This window comes from Mobula birostris, chromosome 2 (assembly GCF_030028105.1).
Source record: "Mobula birostris isolate sMobBir1 chromosome 2, sMobBir1.hap1, whole genome shotgun sequence".
In the NCBI taxonomy this organism is placed as follows: Eukaryota; Metazoa; Chordata; class Chondrichthyes; order Myliobatiformes; family Myliobatidae; genus Mobula; species Mobula birostris.
The window spans coordinates 29417058-29444723 of record NC_092371.1 but is presented as its reverse complement, the minus strand read 5'-3'; the positions used below and the strand labels follow the sequence as shown (position 1 = coordinate 29444723).

At 42.3% G+C, this 27666-nt stretch overlaps 2 protein-coding genes across 3 annotated transcripts in view; both read left to right on the top strand.

Moving 5' to 3' along the window:
• The window catches only part of snx21 (sorting nexin family member 21), a 167130-nt gene extending 147512 nt beyond the window's left edge, over positions 1-19618 (top strand). Inside the window, exon 5 of the mRNA XM_072239411.1 lies at positions 19601-19618. The gene's annotated coding sequence lies outside the window, so the exon portion shown is untranslated. The remainder of the gene's footprint in view (positions 1-19600) is intronic.
• Positions 1-25912, top strand: part of neurl2 (neuralized E3 ubiquitin protein ligase 2) — a 28868-nt gene extending 2956 nt beyond the window's left edge. The window contains exons 2-5 of one of the 2 annotated variants that reach the window (XM_072239436.1): positions 6092-6270; positions 6695-7166; positions 22241-23101; positions 24977-25912. In XM_072239436.1, the coding sequence (XP_072095537.1) occupies positions 22420-23101; positions 24977-25092 (798 nt within the window). In that variant the 5' untranslated portion in view covers positions 6092-6270; positions 6695-7166; positions 22241-22419 and the 3' untranslated portion in view covers positions 25093-25912. Of the gene's footprint in view, positions 1-6052; positions 6271-6694; positions 7167-22240; positions 23102-24976 lie in introns of those variants that run through there. The other variant, XM_072239425.1, reaches the window with a different exon arrangement.
• Positions 25913-27666: the final 1754 nt, after the last annotated feature.

Here is a 27666-nt window from a genome sequence, read left to right as displayed (position 1 = left end):
ATGAACATATGCATTATATGATTAGGAATGGTCAGCATGGCTTTGTCAAAGGCAGGTCGTGCCTTTCGAGCCTGATTGAATTTTTTGAGCATGTGACTAAACACGTTGATGAAGGTAGAGCAGTAGATGTAATGTGTATAGATTTCAGCAAGGCATGTGACAAGGTACCCCATGCAAGGCTTATTGAGAAAGCAAGGAGGCATGGGATCCAAGGGGACATTGCTTTGTGGATCTAGAACTGACTTGCCCACAGAAGGCAAAGAGTGGTTGTAGATGGGTCATATTCTGCATGGAGGTCGGTGACCAGTGGTGTGCCTCAGGGATCTGTTCTGGGACCCCTTCTCTTCATGATTTTTATAAATGACCTGGATGAGGAAGTGGAGGGATGGGTTATTAAATTTGCTGATGACACAAAGGTTGGGGGTGTTGTGGATAGTGTGGAGAGCTGTCAGAGGTTACAATGGGATATCAGTAGGATAGATACAAAACTGGGCTGAGAAGTGGCAGATGGATTTCAACCCAGGTAAGTGTGAGGTGGTTCATTTTGGTAGGTCAAATAGGATGGCAGAATATAGTATTAATGTAAGACTTAGAGTGTGGCTGTGTGGAGGATCAGAGGGATCTTGGAGTCCGAGTCCCAAGGACACTCAAAGCTGCTGCGCAGGTTGACTCTGCAGTTAAGAAGGCATACGGTGTATTGGCCTTCATCAACCATGGGATTGAGTTTAAGAGCTGAGAAGTAATGTTGTGACTATATCAGACTCTGGTCAGACCCCACTTGGAGTACTGTGCTCAGTTCTGGTCACCTCACAACAGGAAGGATGTGGAAACTATAGAAAGGGTGCAGAAGAGCGTTACAAGGATGTTGCCTGGATTGGGGAGCATGCCCTATGAGAATAGGTCGAGTGAACTTTGCCTTTTCTCTTTGGAGTGATGGATGATGAGAGGTGACCTGATAGAGCTGTATAAGATGATGAGAGGCATTGATCCTGTGACTAGTCAGAAGCTTTTTCCCAGGGCTGAAATGGCTAACACAAGAGAGCACAGTTTTAAGGTACTTGGAAGTAGGTACACAGGAGATGTCAGGGGTAAGTTTTTTTGTGCAGAGAGCGGTGACTGCATGGAATGGGCTGCCAGCGACGGTGGTGGAGGCGGATACGATAGGGTCTTTTAAGAGACTCCTACATAGGTACATGGAGCTTAAAAAAACAAGAAGACTATGGGTAACCCTAGGTAATTTCTAAAGTATGTACATGTTCGGCACAGCATCGTGGGCTGAAGGGCCTGTATCGTACTGTAGGATTTTTATGTTTCTAAACTCCAATGCATAGCACTAGCAGTTAAACATCCATCGAGCTTTCATATTCTCATGTAGAGGGACCTCTTTTTCCTTTTCTGTATCTTTGCAACATAGGAAAAGTGTGTACCCAGGGTTGAAGGTCAGAAAGGTAATCGATGTGCATTTAGAGCTGGCTTCCAAAAATAAAGCCAGGTACGTCAAGTCAAGTTTATTGTAATTTAACTATATACATGTGTATGATGTATATAACCATATAATGTATATAGAAATGAGCCAATGTTTCTTCGAACCAGGATGTAAAGCACAATAATACACATAACACACAATGACATGAAGGAGAGGTAGAATCTACAGATGCATCACACATAAATAACAAACTGAAGTGCATTAACATTAATTATTGTAAGGTATGGAACAGATTAATCAGTGACACTACATAGACTGGAGACTGCGGCGTAGACAGGAATAAAAACCATGGAATATAGAACACTAAAGCAGAGTGCAGGCCCTTTGGCTCATGATTTTGTGCCAGCCTTTTAACCTACTCCAAGATCAATCTAAACCTTCCATAGCCTTCCATTTTCCTTTCATCCATGTGCCTATTTAAGAGTCCCTTAAATGTCTTTAATCTGTCTCTACTACTACCAGTGGTTTGTCTTACACACCCACTACTCTCTCTGTAAAATACCTACCTCTGACATATTTACGAAATTTTCCTCACTTTAAACAGATGTCCTCAGAAATTGGCGATTCCCGTCCAGGGATAAAGACACTGGCTGTCCACTCCATCAATGCCTTTTATCATCTTGTACATTTCTATCAAATTGCATCAAATCCTCCTTTGCTCTTAAGCCTTTACTTGCTCAACTTTTCCACCTAAGACATGCTTTCTAACTCTGGCAGCATCCTGGCACTCTCCCTAAAGCTCCCACATCCTTCCTATAATGAAGCGACCAGAACTGACCACGATACTCCCAAGTGTGGTCGAACCAGTTTTATAGAGCTGCAACATTACTCACACTTGCCCTTTCTTAAGGCTGATCTATACTTGTGCATACGGGCTACGCCGTAGGCCTGATTTATACTTTTGCATAGCCCTACGCCAAAGCGACCGTGCATAGTTGTGTCTGCGTCGCTCTGCAATTCACCGCCAAAACGCTAGTTGGCGGTGGGGTTTCTATGCCACTGTGTTGAGTTTCTTTGTGAGAGACATGGTTGAGGAAATGCATTTCAAATATTTTCGGATGTTGGCAGGTAGATTTGATGATTTGGTTCATCGTCTCCAACCATTTATTTCGCATCAGTGTACAGATACGGCGGAGAAAAGCAACCGGAAATGCGTAGGAGGAAATGCGATGCTACCAAGCGGACCAATCACAGTTGTTGCAGTCTGCATCGCCACGACGCGAGTTACATTTTTGGGGAGGTGCACGTCACCTTACAGCGTAAGGTACTGCGTAGGGTACATGGTACCTATGGCGTACATTTGACACACAGGTATAAATCAGCCTTTAGCGTCAACATGTTCTAGTGTATTGGGAAATGGGTGAACAGTAGCTATTCACGTGTCCACCTTTTCTATGGAGTTATAAAGCATTACAGCACAGAAACAGGCCCATCTAGTCTGGTCATAGTCTTGACCATGACTCCAATACCCCTCCAATCCATATACTTATCCAAATTTCTCTTAAATGTTGAAATCGAACTTAAATCCACTACTTCCGTTGGCAGCTTGTTCCACAGTCATACCAACCTCTGAGTGAATGTTCCCCTCAGGTTCTCCTTAAATCAGGGTTTCCCAACCTGCAGTCCGCAGACCCTTGAGTTAATGGGAGGGGTCCGTCACATTCAAAGGTTGGGAACCCCTACCTTAAATATTTTATCTTTTACTCAATATGTAGGACCTCTAGTTCTGGTCTCAACTACAGACCCAGCACCACTGCAGCAGACCACTGGTCACATGCCTCCAGTCAGAGGCAACCATCCACTACCACTCTCTGGCTTCTCCCACGAAGCCAATGTCAAATCCAATTTACTAACTTATCCTGAACGCCAAGCAACTTAATCTTGACCAGCCTCCTATATGGGACCTTGTCAGAGGCCTTGCTATGTAAACACCATCCACTGTTCTTCCTTCATCAACCTTCCTGGTAACCTCCTAGAAAAACTCTATAAAATTGGTTAGACAGATTGTATAATATGTTCTACACTGACAATTAATTAGTTGACTCTGATATTGTCAGACATGTTAAATGCTTCTTGGATGGATCTTCATAATTACAGACCTATAATTACAAAAGCTGGAAAAGTGAAGTCAGCCATATTCTGCTCTGGAATATGATGGGCAGGCATCTACCTCTGATTAGACAATGCAGTGCAATTAGTAGCTAAGGGTGTTTGACATCCAACTTTCAACCATGTGGCAGAGGTTGGTCTAGTCTCCATTTAGCAGTTTTCTGAATGACATGGCTGAAAGTAAGCACTCATCATAAGGGAACAGTGTGCCAAGAAGGAACCTGCCACTTACTGATGCACTTTTACAAAGGGTACATTAATCAGTATTAAATAGTAAATAATGCAAAGCCTGTTTTGTGCAAATGGAAATAAAACTTTTAAAGTCACTTGCCTATGGACTCTCGCACTCATACAATATCCATTCACCTGCCTGGAATGGAGCATAGAATCACATCGAGTGGTCCAAGGATGCCATGGAGTTTAACTTGTTCTGGACATAAGGTAGTAATGCAGTGTCAGGAAGTAGTAGTACAAGTTATACACAGCAACACAGTAATGCAGCTTCATGTTCCCCTCCCCTTCAAACCCCTTCAGTGTTTACCACATAAGAACACAAGAAATAGGAGCAGACGTAGGCCATCTGGCCCGTTGAGCATGTTCCACCTTTCAGTATGATCATGACTGATCTGACCATGGACTCACCTCCACCAACCTGCCTTTTCCCCATAACCCTTAATTCCCCTACTATGCAAAAATCTATCCAACCTTGTCTTAAATATATTTACTGAGCTAGCCTCCATTGCTTCATTGGGCAGAGAATTCCACAGATTCACCACCCTCTGGGAAAAGTAGTTCCTCCTCATCTCTGTCCCAAATCTACTCCCCTGAATCTTCAAGCTATGTCCCTAGTTCTAGTCTTACCTACAGTGGAAACAACTTTCCTGCCTCTACCTTATCGATCCCTTTCATAATTTTATATGTTTTTATAAGATCTCCTCTCATTCTTCTGAATTCCAGTGAGTACAGTCCCAGGCGACTCAATCTCTTCTCATTGTCTAACCCCCGCATTTCTGGAATCAACCTGGTTTACCTCCTCTGCACCGCCTCCAAAGCCTGTACCTTCCTCCTCAAGTAAGGAGACCAGAACTGCACGCAGTACTCCAGATGCGGCCTCACCAACAGATCAAAATACACATTTCAGACAAATCTGACTATGTGTGCTTCACCAACCTGACCTGCCTGGAATGATGTAACACAGAAGGACATAATATACGTTCTGATGTTTGATCTAGACAACAACTGAACCATGTCAGCATGCTCTTATACAGTGAACTGCTGCCATGTGATTGATTAGATATTTACATTAACAAGCTGGTGTACAGTGTACCTGATAAAGTGGCCAATGAGTGTATATGCAAATTAAAGTCATCCATGAAATTAGAGATCTGACAGAGAGCAGAGCTGGCAAATTAATATTCCATACTACAGTATGTTCAGACATAATCATGTGGAGGGGCAGAGGAATGTAAAACATGGTAGATTTGCAATTGTGAATGAGGAGTCCACTGCTGTAGTTATGAGGCAGAATATGCTAAGATCAGGTGCGAATTGAAATGGGGGCAGTCTCTTTACTACAAGCCTTCTAAGAGCCAGCAGGAAATAGAAGAGCAGTTATGCAGCCAAATCACAGAGAAATGCAAGGTTGTACTACAAGGGGATTTCAACTTTCCCATTATTCACTGGGACCATTTTAGCAGTAAGGCTCAAAGAGGATGGAACTATTAGAGAATATTTTTCAGTACATACTCCGTTCTACTAGAGAAGGGACAGTACTGAACATGACCTTATGGAATGTAGTCAGGTTAGTAGTTGAAGTGTTAGTGAGAAAGCAATCTGCAGATGTTGATAATGATTCTGGAAACTTCAAGGGATTATAGAAAGGGGCAAGATGGTTCAGAAATGAAGGCCTCGAATTGGAGGAAGGTTGATTTCAAAATCTTAAAGACAGATGCTGGCAAATTTAGACTAAGTGCAGTTAAATTGGAGGTAAATCATCTATCCATCAAATGGGAGTCCTTTAAAAGTAAATATTAACTCAGAGCCAATGTGCTTCTACAAGGGTGATAGATAAACCAGGAATTCCAAGAAAACCCTGGGTATCAATGGATACTGAAAGCTGGATAAAGGAAAAAAATCAGAAAGTAGAGGACTGAAAATAGGGGAGACTCTTCAGGAGTACTGAATGTTACAAGGGTTGGGGAAGATATTTATAAAAGGTAGGAAGGAATAAAAAAAAAATAACACTGGCAAACAAAACTTTCAAAACCCCTAAACTATTTTAATAAGGATATTAAGAACAAGTGAAAGAGTAAGGTCTATTAGGAGCCAAAGTGGCAATTTACTGGTGAAGCCAAAGAATGAAGGTGAGGTCTTAAATGACTAATTCTCACTAAAGAGGTACATTGTTGTAGGGAAAATTCAGGGAGAGGGAGCAGTGAAATTGTAGAATATGTGAAAATTAAAAATAAAGCATAAGATGTCTTAATGGACTTGAAGGTGGATAAATCCCAAGAGCCTGACGAGATCTATGACCGGCTGCTTTGGAATAAAAGAGAGAAGATTGCTGAGCCATTGACAAAGATTAAATCCATGCTGGGCACAAGTCAGATGCCGGACGTATAGAAAGTCAGCGCATGTGTAAACTCTATTCACAAAGGATAACCGTGACAAGCCAGGTAAACGCAGGCCTGAAAATCAAAACATTTAACCCTGGAAATCTGAAATTTAAAAAAAACCCACAAGAATGCTGGAAACACTCAGCAGAGCAGGCAGATACACTCAGGCCCAGGGCTTTTCTCTGACTGGGAAAGAATAAACTTTCAAATAATGCCGTGTTTACCATAGTCTATCAATGCATTGTTAAAAAACCACATTGAGCCCTGGGGAATATTATTGCTCACTCTGAAAATTTAACATGCATCACTGTTTTTGGTTTTCTATCTCTTGGCCAATTTAATCTTCATGCGATCACTATCCCTTAAATGTCACAGGCATTCGTTTTATTAAGCGGTTTAGAATTGAAAACTGGAAAAAAGATCATGCCATTTCACTTGGTACATTTAAACTAACACAATTAATTTTTAAAAACACAAACAACAGGAATTCTGCAGATGCTGGAAATTCAAGCAACACACATAAAAGTTGCTGGTGAACGCAGCAGGCCAGGTAGCATCTCTAGGAAAGAGGTACAGTCGACGTTTCAGGCCGAGACCCTTCGTCAGGAATTAATTTTTACTACTGTCCACCCAGCCCGCTGGGGTTCCGGTTACTAAGGCTGGCCTGCCCGTCTAGTCCCTGGGGACTGCGGCTGAACTGTCCACCTGCTTCCTCATGGCAGAAGTGCTGGGACCCGCAGCCCGAACGCGGGCCACCGAAAGTGGACACACCAAACCCGCCCCGAGAGCTGCCGTTCCCCGGGACCACGGACCAGCCGAGCGAGCGCAGACTTGTGAATTTGACTGACAATATTCTGTACAAATCAGAGAGGGGTTACTGCTCCGCGTCGACATCGACTCCAATCAATGACAGAAAAGTGAAGACGGGCATGGAGGTCTGCCTACAAAGTCAAAAGGTAGTGAGCCAATGGTTCGGGAGCTGTAGTCTGATTGATGAATGGATGATTACCAGACAGACTGGAGAGTGATTGGTTGTGGTCATGCCACTTATTTTGATTGACAAGCGACCCTGACGGGTTTCCAAATTACTGCTTGGTGATATGGAGATAGAGTTACAATCAAACTACATGATGATTTTATTGAATGGCCAGCGGCCTTGATTAACTTTATGACCTAATCTTGCTCCCATTCGTTATGCAACTCGTACTCTTTGAGGAACCTCCAAGAAAAAAGGGGTTAACCTCACCCCTGCTTTAAATATGCACTCCCTTGTTTCAATCAAAAACATTCTTATCCTTCTAAACAGCAATCTAACTTGTCCAACATAAGCCAACCAGCTCATTGCAGGCAGTTGTCTTGTTTTTAAATCTGTTCTGAATAGTTTTCAATGTTTGAACATCCAAGACTTCAAATGTGACCTTCACCATGTAGATGAAGCATAAACTTACTTCAATGGTTGATTAAGCGATTTGAAGTCCCTCTACACTAACCTTTTGCGAATTATAAACTTGGACCCAGATTTCCTTATACCCCTCATGATTTTATACAGCTATATAAAGTAACCCCTTGGTCTTCACTGTAAGAGGCTGGTCTGACATGATGATGTAATTACTTACAGGGTTTTTAACATGCTTAGTTTACAGGTTTTGGAGTTCAATAGAATGTGTTACAGTTTTTCTTAAATATAAAACGCCTCACTTTGTTTTATTTGCAGAAATTATTTGTGACCCTGATGCTCTAGGATGATTCCAGAGTTACTGAACATGTTGGCCAATGTAGTTGCTTTGAAACAGCTGGAGGTTTGGGAGCAAAATGCTGTTGTTTTGTTTGTACAAGCCAAGGCCCAATTTGTGCTGCAAGAAGTCACCACCAGCACCACCGAATATTTCTATGTGTTAGCATTACTTTTATACTATTGGTGTTTGATTGCACAAACCAGTCGCTCTCCTTACCAGCCTCAGCAATGCTGGATCTTCGGAGCTAATGGACCACATGCTGTCTCTCCTGGGAAGTCACCATCCTTGTTTTATTTTTAAAGAACTCTTCATGCAGCAAATGCCTGATCCAGTTCACATAGCCCTCGCTAATGCACCCATGGTGGACTATAGGGAGCTTACTAAAATAGCTGATAGTCTACATTCAGCCAGGCAGGGGTGCATGATTTCTCCTCATTTCCCGGCCTCAATAAGCCTGGTCAGCAAGATCTCCAACATAAGCATGTGAAACTAACTAACGCTCTGAAACAAATATGCCTGTTCTGTGTTTTTAACACACTTGCTTTGGTACAAACACTAGGAATTGCCAACCGCCTTGCATCATTGACAGTGCCAGCGCATTGGGACATCAGAGGTTCGTGAACGTGAACACTGTGGGTTCCAGCTGCCAGGGTCGTCTACTGTTCATTATTGACACCCTTTCAGGGTGACACTTTCTGTGTGACACAGGTGCTGCCAGCATTGCCTATTGATGAGAAGGCAAAGAGCGACGAAACCTCGCTGGAGGTGGCCAATGGCGATGGGATGTAGACTTACAGGATAGGACAGGTGACACTCTGCCTCAGTGGGTGACATTACACACAGGACTTTATCCTGGCTAAAGTGGCTAGACCTCTGCTTGGTGCAAATTTCCCGTATGTCCAAGGACTGTTAGTCAATCTTAAGAACGGTGGAAGTCAAGGACTTTGGATCATTACCCTGCTCCCCAGTAAGTTCCCAACAACGACTCTGCAAGTGCATGCACCACTGCATGTGACTGCTGGGCAAATTTCCAAACCTCACCAAGCCCTTATTCTCCACTACAGTCACAAAACATGGGGTCGAGCACCACATTGCCACAACTGACCCACCAGCCCATGCCCACGCCCACGCACATAGACTGGAACCAGAAAAGATGGCAACTGCAAAGGCTGAGTTTACCAACATGGAAAAATTTGGCATTACACACCGGTGGAATAGCCCCTGGGCTTCACTCCTCCATATGGTCCCTAAGTCTGATGGCGGTTGCCGCCCACGTGATTACCGATGCCTTATCAAGGCCACCTTGTCCCAAGACTTTTCAGCATGTTTAGCCGGAAAGTTAATTTTTTCCAACAACAATTTAGTTAGGGGCTACCATCAGGTGCTTGTGTGTTCAGAGGACATTTCACAAACAGCCGTGATAACCCCATTTGGCCTCTTAGAGTTTCTTTACATGCCGTTTGGGCTGAAAAATGCAGCGCAGGCTTTCCAATGGCTGATAGGACTCTGAATTAAAAGAATCAGGTTTTACTTTTGTTTACCTGGATGACATACTTGTTGCCAGTGAACCTGAACACGTATCCCATCTCCGCACATTTTTTGAGTGTTTAAGCCAACAAGAGTTGATTATTAATCCTGCTAAGTGCCAGTTTGGTTGTCAACCATTAACTTTCCCAGCCATCGCATCTCCGCAGAAGCTGCGAAACCCCTCCCATCAGAAGTAGCCACTGTTGTGGATCTCCCACCGCCCTGCACTCCTAAAAAACTGCAGGAGTTTTTTAGGTATGGTTAATTTTTATCACCGCTTCATTCTGCCAGCAGCTGAAATTATACTTCCCCTGTATAGTGTGCTTAAAGGCAATACCTCTAATCACAAGCTTGATTCGTGAGCAGACATGACCTGGACATTTGATGATACCAAATGAACTCTTTCTAACACAACCCTACCAGGGCACCCACTCCCCAATGCACCTAGAGACATTACTACTGATGCTTCAGACTGTACTGTGGGTACCGTGCATGAACAGTTGATTGGAGGTGTGTAGCTCACCTTTTTCAGCCAGCAGCTCAGCCTCCCCCTGCCCCCACCCCCGGAAAGAGAGTACAGCATGTTTGACTGTGAGCTTTTCAGTCTCTATCTGGCTGTCCACCATTTTCGCTTTCTTCTAGAGGATTTGTTGACCTCAAACCCCTCATGCATAGGATGGCCAAAATACCAGACCCTTGGTCTACACGGCAGCAGCACCACCTGGCCTACATATCTGAGTTCACAACTGATATAGAACATATTGAGAGAAAAAAGAATGCCATAGCTGATTGCCTCTCACAGCCAACCATTGAGGCCATACACATAGGAGGTGACTATGTCAGCATGGCAACTGACCACGAGGTCCAGGCTTACCAAATAACAGTCACGGGCTTGCAGATGACTGACAATAAATTCAGGGAAGCTGGGGTTTCTCTCCTGTACGATGTCTCAACTGGTCACTTTCGCTCCATCGTGCCCACAGACTGGAGGCAGACTGTTTTTTGACTCCATACATGACCTCTTGCATCCAGGAAACTGATTGCACTGAAGTTAGTGTGGCATAGCCTTCGAAAGGACGTGTGTAATTGGCCTGCAGCCTTTGTGGTGTGCCAGTGGGCAAAAATTAACCTTCACGTTCTGGCGCCATTGGCACCTTTTGAAGTCCCTGAGCGATGGTTTGACCATGAAAATGTGGACCTTGTCGGTCCTCTTCCCACCTCCCGTGGTTTCATGCACCTCCTTACCTTGAGGGATTGTACCACCAGGTGGCAGGAGGTTGTCTCTCTAGCATTGACGATGGCTGCAGATACATTTATCAGCACCTGGGTTGCTAGGTTTTGCACCCCATCTGATACTTTATACTTTATTGTCGCCAAACAATTGATATTAGAACATACAATCATCACAGCGATATTTGATTCTGCGCTTCTCACTCCCTGGTTTACAAATATTAAATATTAAAAATAGTAAAAATTAGTAAATATTAAAAATTTGAATTATAAATCATAAATAAAAAATAGAAAAATGGGAAGTAAGGTAGTACAAAAAAACCGAGAGGCAGGTCGGATATTTGGAGGGTACGGCCCAGATCCGGGTCAGGATCCGTTCAGCAGTCTTATCACAGTTGGAAAGAAGCTGTTCCCAAATCTGGCCATACGAGTCTTCAAGCTCCTGAGCCTTCTCCTGGAGGGAAGAGGGATGAAAAGTGTGTTGGCTGGGTGGGTCGTGTCCTTAATTATCCTGGCAGCACTGCTCCGACAGCATGCGGTGTAAAGTGAGTCCACGGACGGAAGATTGGTTTGAGTGATGTGCTGTGCCGTGTTCACGATCTTCTGCTGCTTCTTTTGGTCTTGGACAGGACAACTTCTATACCAGGTTGTGATGCACCCTAGAAGAATGCTTTCTACGGTGCATCTATAAAAATTAGTGAGGGTTTCAGGGTACAGGCCAAATTTCTTTAGTTTTCTCAGGAAGTAAAGGCGCTGGTGGGCCTTCTTGGCAGTGAACTCTGCTTGGTTGGACCAAGTCAGGTCATTTGTGATATTGACCCCGAGGAACTTAAAGCTTTTGACCTGTTCCACTTGCGCACCACTGATGTAAATTGGGTCGTGTGGTCCGCTACTCCTTCTGAGTTCAACAACCAATTCCTTCGTCTTGCTGACGTTGAGGGATAGGTTATTGTCTTTGCACCATGCCACCAGGTTCTTAATTTCCTCTCTGTACTCAAACTCATCATTACCCGAGATACAGCCTATAATTGTTGTGTCATCAGCAAACTTATACATTGAGTTTGATGGAAACTTGGCTACACAATCATGGGTGTACAGTGAGTACAGCAGGGGACTGAATACACAGCCTTGTGGGGCACCGGTGCTCAGAGTGATTGTAGGGGAGAGCTTGTCCCCTATTTTTACAGCCTGGGTCCTGTCTGTGAGGAAGTTGAAGATCCAGCTGCAGATCTGAGTGCTAAGGCCCAGGTTCCGGAGCTTAGAAATCAGTTTATTTGGAATGATGGTATTAAAGGCAGAGCTGTAGTCGATGAAAAGGAGCCTTACGTATATGTCTTTATTCTCCAGGTGTTCTAAGGAGGAATGTAGGGCCAGAGAGATGGCATCTGCCGTTGACCTGTTGCTCTGGTAGACGACTTGCAAAGTGTTGAGGTTGACCGGTAGGCTGTGGTTGATGTGTGCCATAACCAATCTCTCGATGCACTTCATAGCAATTGATGTCAGAGCCACAGGTCAATAGTCATTCAGGCAGGCCACCTTGCTCTTCTTCGGCACTGGAATTATCTTTGCCTTCTTAAAACACGAGGGGATCTTAGACTGAAGCAAGGAGCAGTTGAAGATGTCAGCAAACACTCCAGCTAGCTCACTTGCACAGGCCCAGAGAACCCGTCCTGGGACGCCATCTGGGCCCGTCGCCTTCCTGGGATTTATCTTCAGGAAGGCTCTTCTAACGTCCTCCTCAGTGACGATGAATCTTGATGCCACCAGGTCTGGTTCATCCGGAGGGAGCGGGACGCTCCTCTTCTGTTTGAATCTTGCGTAGAATACGTTAAGTTCGTCAGGAAGAGAAGCGCCAAAGTTATTGATATTCCCAGCCTTTTCTTTGCACCCAATGATCTCATTTAGACCCTTCCATAGTCTACTGGCATCCCTCTGGTTAGCCTGGGCTTCCAACTTGGCTCAATATTGCCTCTTGGCGCCCTTAATGACTTTCCGGAGTTCACCCCTGGATTCCGTGTAGCGACTGGTATCCCCGGACCTAAAAGCCGCAGCTCTAGCCTTTAAAAGGGACTTGACCTCGTAATTCATCCAAAGTTTCGGGTTAGGGAATACCCAGATCGTCTTGCAAGACACACAGTCCTCCGTGCATTTCCAAATAAAGTCCGTGACAGCTGAGGCATACTCATCGAGGTTAGCTGCTGAGTCCTTGAATACTAACCAGTCCACCGATTCAAAGCAGTCACGGAAGACCTCATCCATTTCCTCTGTCCAACGCGACACTACTTTTGACACCGTGACCTCCCGCTTCAGTTTCTGTTTGTAAGCCGGGAGGAGGAGTACGGCCTGATGGTCCGATTTTCCAAAGTGAGGCTGTGGGACGGAATGGTAAGCTTCCTTGACTGCTGTGTAGCAGTAGTCAAGTATATTCGGGCCCCTAGTGGGGCAGGAGACATGTTGGTATAACTTTGGCAGTGCCTTTCTGAGGTTGGCCTGGTTAAAGTCCCTGGCTGTAATCAGCAAAGCCTCTGGATACCTGTCTCAAGTTCACTGATGTTGGCATACAGTATGTTCAGAGCACACTCCACATCTGCTTGGGGGGGAATGATACTTAGGCTGACTGCAGTCCCTAATTCATTTCAGACCTCTGGGCTGCAATGACCCAGAACCTCGGCATTAGGCTACATCACTGTTATGAAAAACAACCTTCTATCATCACTCATTGCTTCCTACCATCAAGCCAATTTTATATCCACTCAGCCAGTTCTGCCTGGATCCCATACGAACTAATCTTCCAGACTAACCTTCCTTGTGGAACCTTGTCAAAGGCCTTGCTAAATCCATAGAGACAGCTTTCACCATCCTGCCTTCATCAATCCTTTTGGTTACCTCTTCAAAATCTCGATTAATTTTGTGCTGCATGATTTCCAAAAGACATGCTGACCATCTCTAACTGCTGACTATCTCTAATCAAGCCTTGTCTATCCATCTGACCATCGCCATTAAGGCAATGTTTTCCCAAGTGCAAGTAAATACTGCATTTTTTTCTAATAATTTGCCTAACACTGATGTACGACTCTCAGCAGCCTATAATTTCCTGGTTTGTCCATGTTGCCTTTCTTACACAAAGGGATGACATAGGCTAGTCTCCTGTCTCCGGGCATCTCACCTGTGGCTAAAGAGGATAAAAAGATCTATGTCAAGGCCTCAACAATCTTCTCCCTTGCTTTCCCAGTGTCTTGGAATAGAATTCATCAGACACTGGGGACTTATCCACCTTAATGTTGTTTTCAATGCAACCAGTAACTTATCCATGATCTAGAATATTAACATACATTCTCCCCTGTGCCTTTTTTGTTATCCAAAACCAAAGCAAATTACTTAGTAAGGACCTCATCTGCTTCTTCTGGTTCTACGCATAAGTTGCCCCCTTTGTTCTTGAATGGACCTACCCTTTAAATGAGCCACTACTTTGTTCCTGATATATGTATAAACTTAAACCTAAGCGCCAAGAACATTTCATCATATGCCACAGATTTCCCGTTATACATAGCACATCTACTTCCTCAAGAGCTATGTTGACTTTGAACATTCTGGGAGCCCTTCAAAATCTTTAATTTGGCTTTAATTTCTCTGTGACAGATGTTAAACAAACTGATCTGAAATAAATAGAACATCTGAAGAGGGCCCTTACTTTGCACAATTGTAACTAAATTCAAAAACAAATAATCATCAGCTTCTTATTGAGATCAATGGTACAGTTAAAACTGCATATTGCACATCAGTCATGGATGACTTTCCCTAGAAGAGATCATGGGGAGATCAATCTTTCTTGTAGATGATCATGATTACATTGCCTCTAAGATATATCTCCAAGATGTTGAAGATAAAGTTGCGGATTTGGTCTGGAATTTGTCACTGCTGGATAGTAGAATTTCACGGACATTATAGTCTGCAATTATTCAACTTTGTTGGGGCGGTGGATGGTTTACAATGTAGCTCAGAGGGATGGTGTGTAAGGAACAGGGGAGAAAGGCCAAGTGGATCCCTAAGCCTGTTTCTCGATAGCATATGAACTGAACCTGGTTGTGAAACCTGGTTCCCAATTCTTTACTGCTCGTTTTCCATAACAATTCAGAACAACTCCAGACTTAGTTTTAGGAAATGAAGTTGGGCATTTGCAAGGAATATCGGTGTTTCTTGTGGTAGTGATCATAATACAGTACAGCGAAACTTAATATTGCTATAGAATTAAACAAAGTCAAAGGCAAGTTCATTGTCATTATACACCAGTATGTTTGTACAGGTGAAATGAAAAATATCAGCAGCATTACAGGCACATAACAGCTGATAACAACATTTACAAAAATACCTAAATTAACATAAATTATACACTATTTTAAAAAGATAACACAACTTAATCAAAAAAGGCAATTTTTTGGAAAACTGCCTTTTCCAAATGCTTCCTTCTGGAAAGGACTATAAAACTTCATTCCATCTTAAAAGCTTCTTCTCCCAGACAGTTAATATGATCAACCAATCTAGTTAGCCCCTCCCCCCACCCCTCATTCTATCTATTACTTCAGTCTCTATACTGCCCTGTAAACACTTTAAACCACTTTTTATAATGCTGTTTACATTGTAAATACACACTGGTATTTATGTACTTATGTACTTTTTTCCATATTCATACTTCTAACATTATTTTTATATAATGTTTATTCTTTATAATTGCTGAATGTTATTATTTTTGTTGCAAGTAGCACCAACACACCACAGCAAATTCTGAATATGTATAATGTATAAAGTTGAATAATTAATCCTGTAGTGCAATGTGGTTAAACTGGTTATAGTGTTGCAATACTAAGGAATTGATTAGGATTATGCAGGTTAGTTCAAGAAGCAAGTGACTGAAGGGAGTTAGTTGTTCTGGAACCTGGTGGTATGGGTCTTCAGGCTTCCGTACCTTCTGTCCAATGGTAACTGCAAGGAAATGACATGGCCAGAAGGGGGGATCTTTGATGGTGGATATTGCCTTCTTGAGAGAGCATCTTGTGTAGATACTACCGATGGTGGTTGGGGGGGGAGTGTGGCCATGATGTATTGGGCAGAGCCCACCTCTTCCTGCAGCCTCTGTTCTTCCTGCACATTTGAATTGTCCTAAGTAGAGCATGATGCAATCAAAATAACCAGAAGCAGAAGCTCTAAACTTGGATGAGGGTAAATTTGAGAAGGAACTTAACAAGTGTACACAAGGAAAGGGAAATTAGGAAATAAAATCCAAATGTTTTAAAATTATATGAAGAGCTGAAGGAAAACTCAGGAAAGAGTAGAGCCTGTGTATGGAGACGGACAAGACTTAGTGAATACCTTGCAATGATCTATAGAAGCTAGGGGGAAAAAACAGGTTAAGCACAGTAAACAAAACATGAAGAAAAATGTTTTTTTAATGCAACAAATTATTAAATTCCAGAGTTCACGTGTAAAGGCAGGGGTGAAGGTAAGATTAAATCAAAGGGGAGATAGATTGGAATTTGCAGGAGCAAGGGGAGATGAGAAAGACTATCCGGATTGCTCTGATATAGAGTCAGTAGATACAACTGACAAATTACCTCCTTCATCTATGGAACCATTTTGTGAAATAATTAGAGATTTAGCATCATCAATTGGAATTACTAAACTCTAATGAAATATATTCCAAGTTGTTAAAGACAAACAAACAAGGAAACTATGGAGGCTCTGACTATATTATTTTGAACTATACATGGCTAAAGTAGTAATGCTGAAGAATTAGAGAACTGTTACTTTTATACCATTGTTAGAGAACAAGGAATGGATACACCAAGTACTGGAATTGTACACCAAAAATACAAACTGCTGGAAGAACTCAAAGATCAAGTTGTACCGGTGGAGGCAAAGGGATGGTCAACGTATTTGATTGAGAAACTTAGACAGGTACAGAGATAGGAAAAGTTTAGTGTGATATGGCTCAAACACAGGCAAGGTGGCAAGATAGCTTAGATGGGAATCTTAGTTGGCATGTCTCAGATGGGCTGAAGGGTGTATTTCCATGTTGTATGAATCAATGACTCATTGTGGACTGAAAGTGCAGAGGGGGAGACAGGCAGGTTATAGAAGTGAGAGAGAGGGGTGAGAAAGAGGCTGCTAGGAGATAGATGGAACCAAATGCACGCGCACCTCTTCCAACCCAGTCCATTGCATTTGGTGTCCACTACACTGCTGAGACCAAACATAGAAAATAGGTGCAGGAGTAGGCCATTCGGCCCTTCGAGCCTGCACCGCCATTTATTATGATCATGGCTGATCATCCAACTCAGAACCCCGCCCCAGCCTTCCCTCCATACCCCTTGACCCCCGTAGCCACAAGGGCCATATCTAACTCCCTCTTAAATATAGCCAATGAACTGGCCTCAACTGTTTCCTGTGGCAGACAATTCCACAGATTCACCACTCTCTGTGTGAAGAAGTTTTTCCTAATCTCGGTCCTAAAAGGCTTCCCCTCTATCCTCAAACTGTGGCCCCTCGTTCTGGACTTCCCCAACATTGGGAACAATCTTCCTGCATCTAGCCTGTCCAATCCCTTTAGGATCTTATACGTTTCAATCAGATACCCCCTCAATCTTCTAAATTCCAACGAGTACAAGCCTAGTTCATCCAGTCTTTCTTCATATGAAAGTCCTGCCATCCCAGGAATCAATCTGGTGAACCTTCTTTGTACTCCCTCTATGGCAAGGATGTCTTTCCTCAGATTAGGGGACCAAAACTGCACACAATACTCCAGGTGTGGTCTCACCAAGGCCTTGTACAACTGCAGTAGTACCTCCCTGCTCCTGTACTCGAATCCTCTCGCTATAAATGCCAGCATACCATTCGCCTTTTTCACCGCCTGCTGTACCTGCATGCCCACTTTCAATGACTGGTGTATAATGACACCCAGGTCACGTTGCACCTCCCCTTTTCCTAATCGGCCACCATTCAGATAATAATCTGTTTTCCTATTTTTGCCACCAAAGTGGATAACTTCACATTTATCCACATTAAATTGCATCTGCCATGAATTTGCCCACTCTCCCAACCTATCCAAGTCACCCTGAATCCTCTTAGCATCCTCCTCACAGCTAACACTGCCACCCAGCTTCGTGTCATCCGCAAACTTGGAGATGCTGCATTTAATTCCCTCATCCAAGTCATTAATATATATTGTAAACAACTGGGGTCCCAGCACTGAGCCTTGCGGTACCCCACTAGTCACCGCCTGCCATTCTGAAAAGGTCCCGTTTATTCCCACTCTTTGCTTCCTGTCTGCTAACCAACTCTCCACCCACACCAATACCTTACCCCCAATACCGTGTGCTTTAAGTTTGCACACTAATCTCCCGTGTGGGACCTTGTCAAAAGCCTTCTGAAAATCCAAATATATCACATCCACTGGTTCTCCCCTATCCACTCTACTAGTTACATCCTCAAAAAATTCTATGAGATTCGTCAGACATGATTTTCCTTTCACAAATCCATGCTGGCTTTGTCCGATCATTTCACCGCTTTCCAAATGTGCTGTTATCACATCCTTGATAACTGACTCCAGCAGTTTCCCCACCACCGACGTTAGGCTAACCGGTCTATAATTCCCCGGTTTCTCTCTCCCTCCTTTTTTAAAAAGTGGAGTTACATTAGCCACCCTCCAATCCTCAGGAACTAGTCCAGAATCTAACGAGTTTTGAAAAATTATCACTAATGCATCCACTATTTCTTGGGCTACTTCCTTAAGCACTCTGGGATGCAGACCATCTGGCCCTGGGGATTTATCTGCCTTCAATCCCTTCAATTTACCTAACACCATTTCCCTACTAACATGTATTTCGCTCAGTTCCTCCATCTCACTGGACCCTCTGTCCCCTACTATTTCTGGAAGATTATTTATGTCCTCCTTAGTGAAGACAGAACCAAAGTAATTATTCAATTGGTCTGCCATGTCCTTGCTCCCCATAATCAATTCATAATCAAAACATAGACAAACTAACCATCGTTCAGAATACCTGCATGCCACCCCTAAGGGCCATAAGACCATAAAACATTGGAGCAGAATTAGGCCATTCAGCCCATCAGGTCTGCTCTGCCATTCCATCATGGCTGATGCTGGATCCCACTCAACCCCATATACCTGCCTCCTTGCCATATCGTTTGATGCCTTGACTGATCAGAAAATGAAGAAGAAGAAGAAGTTTCTTCTTCTTCTACTAGGATATGGCAAGAAGAGCAGTTGTATGTCTCCATCAAATCAGGATTGTGCACGGCACCCTACTTGACAGATAACAGACATCACCACCAGAGTGGCCATTGTGAGCTGCGTCGCGCCGCCATCTTCTCCTCCTGCCGCGATTATTTAAACTAATTGATAGAAGAATTAGAGAAAATGTGAGCTTTTTTCTTCAGCAAAAGGATGTTAGGAGTGTGTAACTCACTGCTTGAAAGCATGGTAGAAACAGAAATCTTCACTTCATTTAATAAATGCCCAGATGTGATGTGACCTGCAGTTATAGATCTTGTGTTGTAAAGTGGGGTGATCTTGGGCAGCCCTTTGTAACCCTGGCATAAACATGACAGCATTAAGACCACAGACACAGGAGCAGAATCAGGCCATTTGGCCCATCAAGTCTGCTTCACCATTCAAACTGGGCTGATCCATTATTTACCCCTCCTCAGTCCCACTCCAGGGCCTGTTTCCTGTAACCTTTGATGCCACGGCCAATCAAGAACCTATCAATCTCTGCTTTAAATACATCCAATGACCTAACCTGCACAGCTGCCAGTGATAATAAATTCCACAAATTCACCACACTCTGGCTAAAGAAATTCTCCCACCTCTCTGTTTTTGTCAGGGTGCTGGAGCAGGGATCCAATCGCAGACCCAGTATTGTGCACACAGTGATATTAATTGAGTAACAAATCCCAAGGTGCAAACCAAGTCAGTGTCAAAGTTCAAAACATCCAGAGAAATCCAAAAACCAGAATTAGGAAACAGGTGAGTCAATATTCAGACAGACAGAGTACAGATACAAATGCTGAAAAGGCTCAAGAAAATTCACTGGCACAATCTGACAATAAACAGATGAAAATACAAGACTAATGTACATTGAGCAATAAACAGAGAGGCAGATGATAGGTGGAGCACAGTGAGACACAGGTGGCAGCAATACAGGTAATAATGAGAAATAGATGAGAGACAGAGTACTCAGTAATACAGGGGTCAAAGTAGAGCAGGAATGGGGACAGCAGCACATGGCAATACAAAACCACAGACTGACAGCTAGGGGAAACACACAAAAAGAGTTCAATTGGAGGTACTGACAGTTTTAAATGGATACCCCTCTATCTTGAGGCTGTGCCCTCTTATCCTAGACTCCCTCACCATGGGAGACATCCTTTCCATATCTACTCTGTCTAGGCCTTTCAACATTTGAAAGGTTTCAATGAGATTCCCCCTCATCCTTCTAAATTCCAGCAAGTACATCCCAGAGCCATCAAACATTCCTCATGTGATAATCCTTTCATTCCCAGAATCATTCCTGTGAACCTTCTCTGAACCCTCTCAAATGCCAACACATCTTTTCTTAGATAAGGAGCCCAAAATTAAAGGAAGGATGTCAACAAAATAGAGAGAGTACAGAGAAGATTTACTAGAATGTTACCTGGATTTCAGCACCTAAGTTACAGAGAAAGGTTGAACAAGTTGGATCTTTATTCTTTGGAGCGTAGAAAGTTGAGGGGGGACTTAATAGAGGTATTTAAAATTATGAGGGGGATAGATAGAGTTGACGTGGATAGGCTTTTTCCATTAAGAGTAGGGGAGATTCAAACAAGAGGACATGAGTTGAGAGTTAGGGAGCAAAAGCTTAGGGGTAACATGAGGGGGAACTTCTTTACTCAGAGAGTGGTAGCTGTGTGGAACGAACTTCCAGCAGAAGTGGTAGAGGCAGGTTCGATGTTGTCATTTAAAGTAAAATTAGATAGCTATATGGACAGGAAAGGAATGGAGGGTTATGGGCTGAGTGCAGGTCAGTGGGACTAGGTGAGGGTAAGCGTTCGGTATGGACTAGAAGGGCTGAGATGGCCTGTTTCCGTGCTGTAATTGTTATATGGTTATATGGTTAAACTGTTCACAATACTCAAGGTAAGGCTTCACAGTGCCTTATAAAACCTCAGCTTCACATCCCTGCCCTTATATTGTAGACCTCCTGGAATGCATGCCAACAATGCATTTGTCTTCCTCACCACTAACAACCTGCAAGTTAACCTTTGGAGTGTTCTACACAAGAACTCCTAAGTCCCTTTGCACCTCAGATTTTTGGATTTTCTCCCCATTTAGAAAATAGTCTGCACATTTATTTCTTCTACCAAAGTGCATGACCATTCATTTCCAATATTGTATTTCACTTACCACTTTCTTGTCCATTATTCTAATCTGTCTAAGTCCTTCTGCTGCCTTCCTGTTTCCTCAACACTACCTGCCTCTCCACCAATCTTCCTATCTTCTGCAAACTTGGCAACAAAGCCTTCTATTCTATTATCTAAATCAATTATAAACAGCATAAAAAGAAGCAATCCCAACACCAACCCCTGCAGAACACCACTCGTCACTGGTAGCCAACTAGAAAAGGATCCTTTTATTTCCACTCGCTGCCTCCTACCAGTCAGTCAATGCTCTAACCATGCTAGTAACTTTCCCGTTAATAGCCTCCTTCTGGGTCATAATTTTTCTCTGATTTCATTGGCCCTATGAACCCTTGACTTCCATAAAGTCCAAAAAATATATCTGTCTCAGTTTTGAATATATTCAATAAACCTACCTTCACAACTCTGGGTTAAAGAATTCCAAATATCCACAACCCCTTAAGAAATGCTCTTTGGTACCATCTTAAATGAGCTGTCTCTTATTCAGAAACAATGCTCTTTGTTCTAAATACTTCCATCAGAGGATACATCTTTTCAGTATTGGAAACATCTTCTCAGCATTTACTCCATCAAGCTCCACAAGAATTGTATATTTCATTGACAATTAATCATCCCAATAAGACAATTCGAGCACTACCGATACCTCAGATCTGATGTAGAGCTATTGCCATAGTCTCTGCAATGTTCTCAAGCATAGTTCCTCTCCCTTAATATTTCCTCAGCAAAAAAAAAATCCTTATCTTATCCCTTATCCTTCTACCGAGTAATTTAAATATCTGCCTGCTGGATCTTGACCCCATGGCTGAATGATATAGTTCCTCTCTCTACTAGATGAAATGCTGACTCTGTTTTTGTCTCTCTACATACACTACTGGCCCTTCTGAGCATTTTTTTTTTGGTTTTCATTTTGTATCTCCAGTATCTACAATATTTTGGTGTTAGTACAGATAAACACCAGTAGGTTGTTTGAACATGTTTTGAATTAATCTGAAAGGCAAATAATTTCCATACCTCTATTATTATCTGAGTGAAAAAAAATCCTCATATCTTCTCTAATCTGTCTTCAGGTGGTTTAAATTTGTTTGGTGTTTTGAGAAGCAGCAGAAGATTAAGAAATTGGAGAGCAAGTTCCAGCCACAGACCTCACTTTATGTCAAATTCCCTACCCAGCTGTCAGACTCTGATCTGATGTGTGACACAAATTCCAGCAGCAGTTAAAAATAGCAGATGCAGTCAGGATCACAGAATGGCTGCAAAGTCCGATCTGTTTATGCGCTTCCACCACATCCACGGAACTAATGTGATACTGGATAATTCTCAGACGCAGGCTACCAGGGCACAGAGCTTCGGAAATGGAGTTTGTTTCAGTAGAGAACCATTGGACCCTGGCAAGATCTTCCTTGTAGAAATTGAAGAGAAAGAGTTAGGATGGTGTGGAAATGTAAGGATCGGTTTGACGGCACATGATCCAAGAAATCTAGAATCTGTTCCTGAGTACTCCCTCCCTGATCTGGTGAATTTGGGGAACAGCTGGATTTTTGCAATAACAAGAAATCACAATAAGGTTTCTACTGATGGCCATGAGTTGAATACTGCTCCAATATCACACTGTACTATGGAGGCTTTCCTGCAGATTGGAAATTATAAGGTCCCCAAGGAGAAACTGGTGGGAAGAAGCCGGCCAGGAAGGTACAGTCACATCTTAGATCAATTGTACAGGTCAAATATTCTTCCGGCAACTGCCAGAGGAAGCAGAGTTGGGGTCTTGTATATCATTCGTGGTAACATGGGGGATATGCATATTGTCATCAATGGTGAGGACATGGGTCCATGTGCCAGAGGAATTCCCATAAATCAGCCTCTCTATGCTGTTGTAGATGTGTTTGCCTCCACCAAGTCTGTAAGGATTATTCAAGTGGATTATGGTTGTAAGTATCATCAATTTATCACATTACAATAAGTTTTCAATTTGAACTGTTTCAGAGATAAACTTATATTCATATTCTAGAATGCCAGTGCAATGCACTTGTGATTTGTATGTACATCTGAGATTACAAACCATTACACCATTTTAGAAAATAGATAAATTTTCATGTTGCAAAAATTATAATGAAAATTTAGTACACAAAATCAATTACTTTTGATTCAGAGTAAATAGGGTAAATTGATACAGTGTGATCAGAATGTCTGTATAAAGTGGTGTTCATCAGCTACTCTGCTACAACTATACAAATATATGATGTATTTTGTTAATCCAGTGTTTAAAATCGTAATTGTAATACTTTGTGATTAGGATAAATTGGACAAAGATGCATGTAGACCATTTTCTGCCTATTTCAGATCTTCTTTAACTTCAACAGAACATAATTACATTTTGAAATCAGGAAAGTTATAATGTATATATAAGCAATCAATACTTACTCTGTAAATTTTAAATGTTAGACATAACATTACTTAAGTTCATATGGTATTGAAATTCATGGCACAAAGAAATGGATGAGTTTGGGTTTGAACTTCCCCATAATGAAAATGATTTTAAAATTCACTCCATGTTCTTTTCTGATCCAGCAATTGGCATTCGCATATCTATTTGAAAACAAAGGAGACACTGTATATGTGTTAAACCTTAAGAAATCACTTTACTACAGTTATATAAAACATGCAATACAGAAGGAAAAGCAAATGGTTAATTAAGTAGCAGTACAGAAAACATACTGATATTTATCAATCACTAAATGAGCTGATATGCAGAATACCAGAAAACTTTCATGCAGCCTTTTTTCTTTTTCTTTCTCTCTCTCTCACACACACACACACACACACACACACACACACACACACCCTCTTGACATACTTGTCCCTATCTTCTCCAACTCTTAGCACTAACACTAGACCTAAGGGAGGATTCTCTCTCTCACTCACACACACACACACACACACACACACACACACACATGTGTGCGCGCCCTCCTCTCTCTCTCTCCTTGCACAAAGGAATTTCCCCTTTTTATACCCTTCAAAACCCCTTATGTTAGTACTTTCCCATGCATTCAGCACTTGCACCTTCACAGTGATCTCACCTTTCCCAGACAAACATGTTTTTCACCATTATCCACTATTATTTCTGTAGATTTATTGTCCTTTAACTTTCTCAAAACATTGCTGTGGACTGTTTCTCTTGTACCTTCTCAAAACAATCCCATTCCAAGCTAACATCATTTTGTTTCAGACTTCCATTTTATTTTAGCATATGCCAAGGAGGAATCACATTTAACTCTTACATACCCCTGCCTTCTTAGCCCCAATTCTCAAGAGAAATAAAAATATATTTCAAATTAATCAGGAAATACAGTACAACTGAAGGGCAATTCTACAGAGCAATCTTCCAACCAGCTCACTGATTTGGACTACATACTAGACAAATACAAGTAGCTTTGTATAAATTTATACATAAGGTACCATGCAGACTGACATATTCTCTATAAGTAACACACACAAAATACTTGAGGAATACAGCAAGTCAGGCAGCATGTGCAGAGGGGAGTAATAGTCGACATTTTGGGCTCTGATAGCTCGAAGCATCAACTGTTTTTTTTTCCTCTCCGTAGATGCTGCCTGACCTGCTGAGTTCCTCCAGTATTTTGTATGTGTTACTTTGAATTTCCAGCATCTGCAGAACCCCTTGTATTTACAAATAGGAGTCCATTGATAGTTATGGATCAAATGTATAAACTCTGTCAGTTTGAAGTTTTGCTATCTCTGATTATTAAGATTGCTTTTCATTTTTGTCCTTCTCCCTACAGTTCCATCTCTACAGACTCTGTGTCGACAGGTTGTACAGAAGCACATAATGCACAGACTTGCTATAGACTGGCTGGACCTACCAGCACTGTTAAAGAATTACTGCAAATATGAATGAGGCAGTGGTGTTGGGAAAAGCTTTTGATCATGTCTCTTGATGGATACAGTAAATCGGACGGTTTTCTGCATACCATTATGTCATCATCCATACTACTTTTTCTTTCCCGGTTTCTTATTAAGTCCACGGATTGTTGTTAACTGCAGACCCAGATTTATTGGAATGTAAAACATAAGTATTTTAAGTTATTAAGCTATTATGAACTTTAAGGTGGTATTGAAATATACATCCTCACTTCCTGTAATGTGTTCTATTGACGTTCATATAGGAGTACTATCAGCAGTAAAAACAATGTTCCCCATATCTCTGTCTCTGCTTCTGTCTCACTCCTGCTCCCCTCTTCTGCCTTCATATGACACAAAGGTTGGGATTTAACTGAGTTAATACATTGAGTGATTTGGTGCCCTTTTGTTTTTTTCAAACATAATCTCTATCTTGTTTCCCATTAGCTGTCCATTTTGCTGTTTCAAGTTTAACAACCTTATTTTTACTTGCAGTGATTTTTCAGCTATCCATCGCCTATAGGTCCGAAAGACGGATAATACTATTATTGTCATAACAAGTTTCATGATGAATCTGGTGTCACTAATTACATCACTGCTGAGTGGTAAAGGCTCCCTGTATAACTTCATTCCTAAAAGTAAATGAACGCAACTAAAATGTTAGAGTGTGAGGAATACATATTAACACCACTGCAACTGAACATTTCTAAGACAAAAAATTCACTAATCCATCTCTGTAAAAGAAGGATTTATCAGGTTTCTTTGACAAATGCAAGCATTACACAGTCAACTGTTATATGAAACACACTTTACAAATAAACAACTTCAACTTAACATTTTCAATAAAAAAATAGTATTTTTATCTTGGATGTTACATTTGTGAATGAACACAATATTAAAACACATGACTAAATATTAATATCTATTAAAACTACTCCTCCCACTACACACACAGACACACTTGCCTTTGGCTAATTGAAGGGCTCACCCACTAAGGCAATATGAGTACAGCTCGAAAATAAGAAAAGTGGAATCTGATAGGGTTATACCACAGGCCTCCCAACAGCCACCAGTAAATAGAGGGACAGATATGTGGAGAGATTATGGAAAGGTGTAAAAACAACAAAGTTGTCACATGGGGTGACAATTGACTGGGATGTTCTCACTGCAAGAGGCTTGAATTTGCAGAAGTTCTTCAGTGTGTTCAAGATGGTTTCTTGAAACAGTATATGAATAGTCCAGCAAAAGGAGGGACCATTCTGGACTTGTTTTGGGAAATGAGCCTGGACAGTTGACAGGCCTTTCAGTGTGAGAGCATTTTGGGAATAGTTATCAGAACTCCTTAAGTTTTAAGATAGTTATGAATAAGGATAAGTCTAGAACCAGCAGGAAAGTGCTAAATTAGGGTAGGTCAAACTTCGACATTGTTAGATAGAAGATGGTAGGAGTTAATTGGGAGTAGCTATTATTGGAAAGGTCCACGCCTGATATGTGGGAGTTGTTTAAAGACCAGTTTATCAGAGTTCAGGACCAGCATTTTACAATAAGATGGAAGGACAAGGATGGCAAGGTAATTGAACCTTGGATGATGACAGAGGTGGTATTTATTTATTTATTTTGAGATACAGCACAGAATAGGCCCTTGGAACTGCAAAGCCCAGCAAGCCCCGATTTAACCCTAGCCTAAACATGGGACAATTTACAATGACCAATTAACCTACTAACTGGCACGTTTTTGGACTATGGGAGGAAACTGGAGCACTGGAGCACTGGAGAAAACCCACACATTCTGTGGGGAGGACGTACAGACTCCTTACAGTTGATGTCGGAATTGAACTCTGAACTCTGATGCCCCAAGCTGTAATAGGTTTGCGCAAACCACTATGCTACTATGGCACCCATGCTTTAAGTGGTAAGCTAAGTCAAAAAGAAAAAGAAGTATATGTAAGGTATAGGAAGCTAAGGATCAGACAGAAACCTTTGGGAATATAAAGATAGCAGGACAGAACCCGTGCAGGGGACTAGGAACGCCAGGAAAAGCAGGATTAAAGAGAATAGAATAGCGTAATGCAGCATGGAAACAGGCTATTCAGTCTAACTGGTCCATGCTAACCACAGCATCCTCCTGCTAGGCCCAGTTGCCCTCACTTGGCCCACAATCCTCTTAGCCCTTATTCTCCACATACCCTTCTGGTTCCCCTCCTTCCCTGGTCCATTGTCCTCTCCCATTAGATTCCTTCTTCTTCAGCACTTTACCTCTCCCACCTATCCTCTCCCAACTTCTCACTTCATCCCCCTTGCCCCATCCACCCATCTGCACCCTCACTTGGTTTCGCCTATCACATGCAATCTTGCACTCCTACCCATCCCCTAGCATTCTTATTCTGTTTCTGCCCCCTTGCTTTCTAGTCCTGATGAAAGGTCTTGGCCCAAGTCATCGACCAGTTATTCCCCTCCATAAATGTGTTCTCTGACCTGCTAAGTTCCTCTTGGATTTTGTGTGTGTCAGACAAATGGGTTGTTTTCTCTGGAGCATCAGAAGCCGAGGGGAAAGTAGTTTATAGGATAGGCC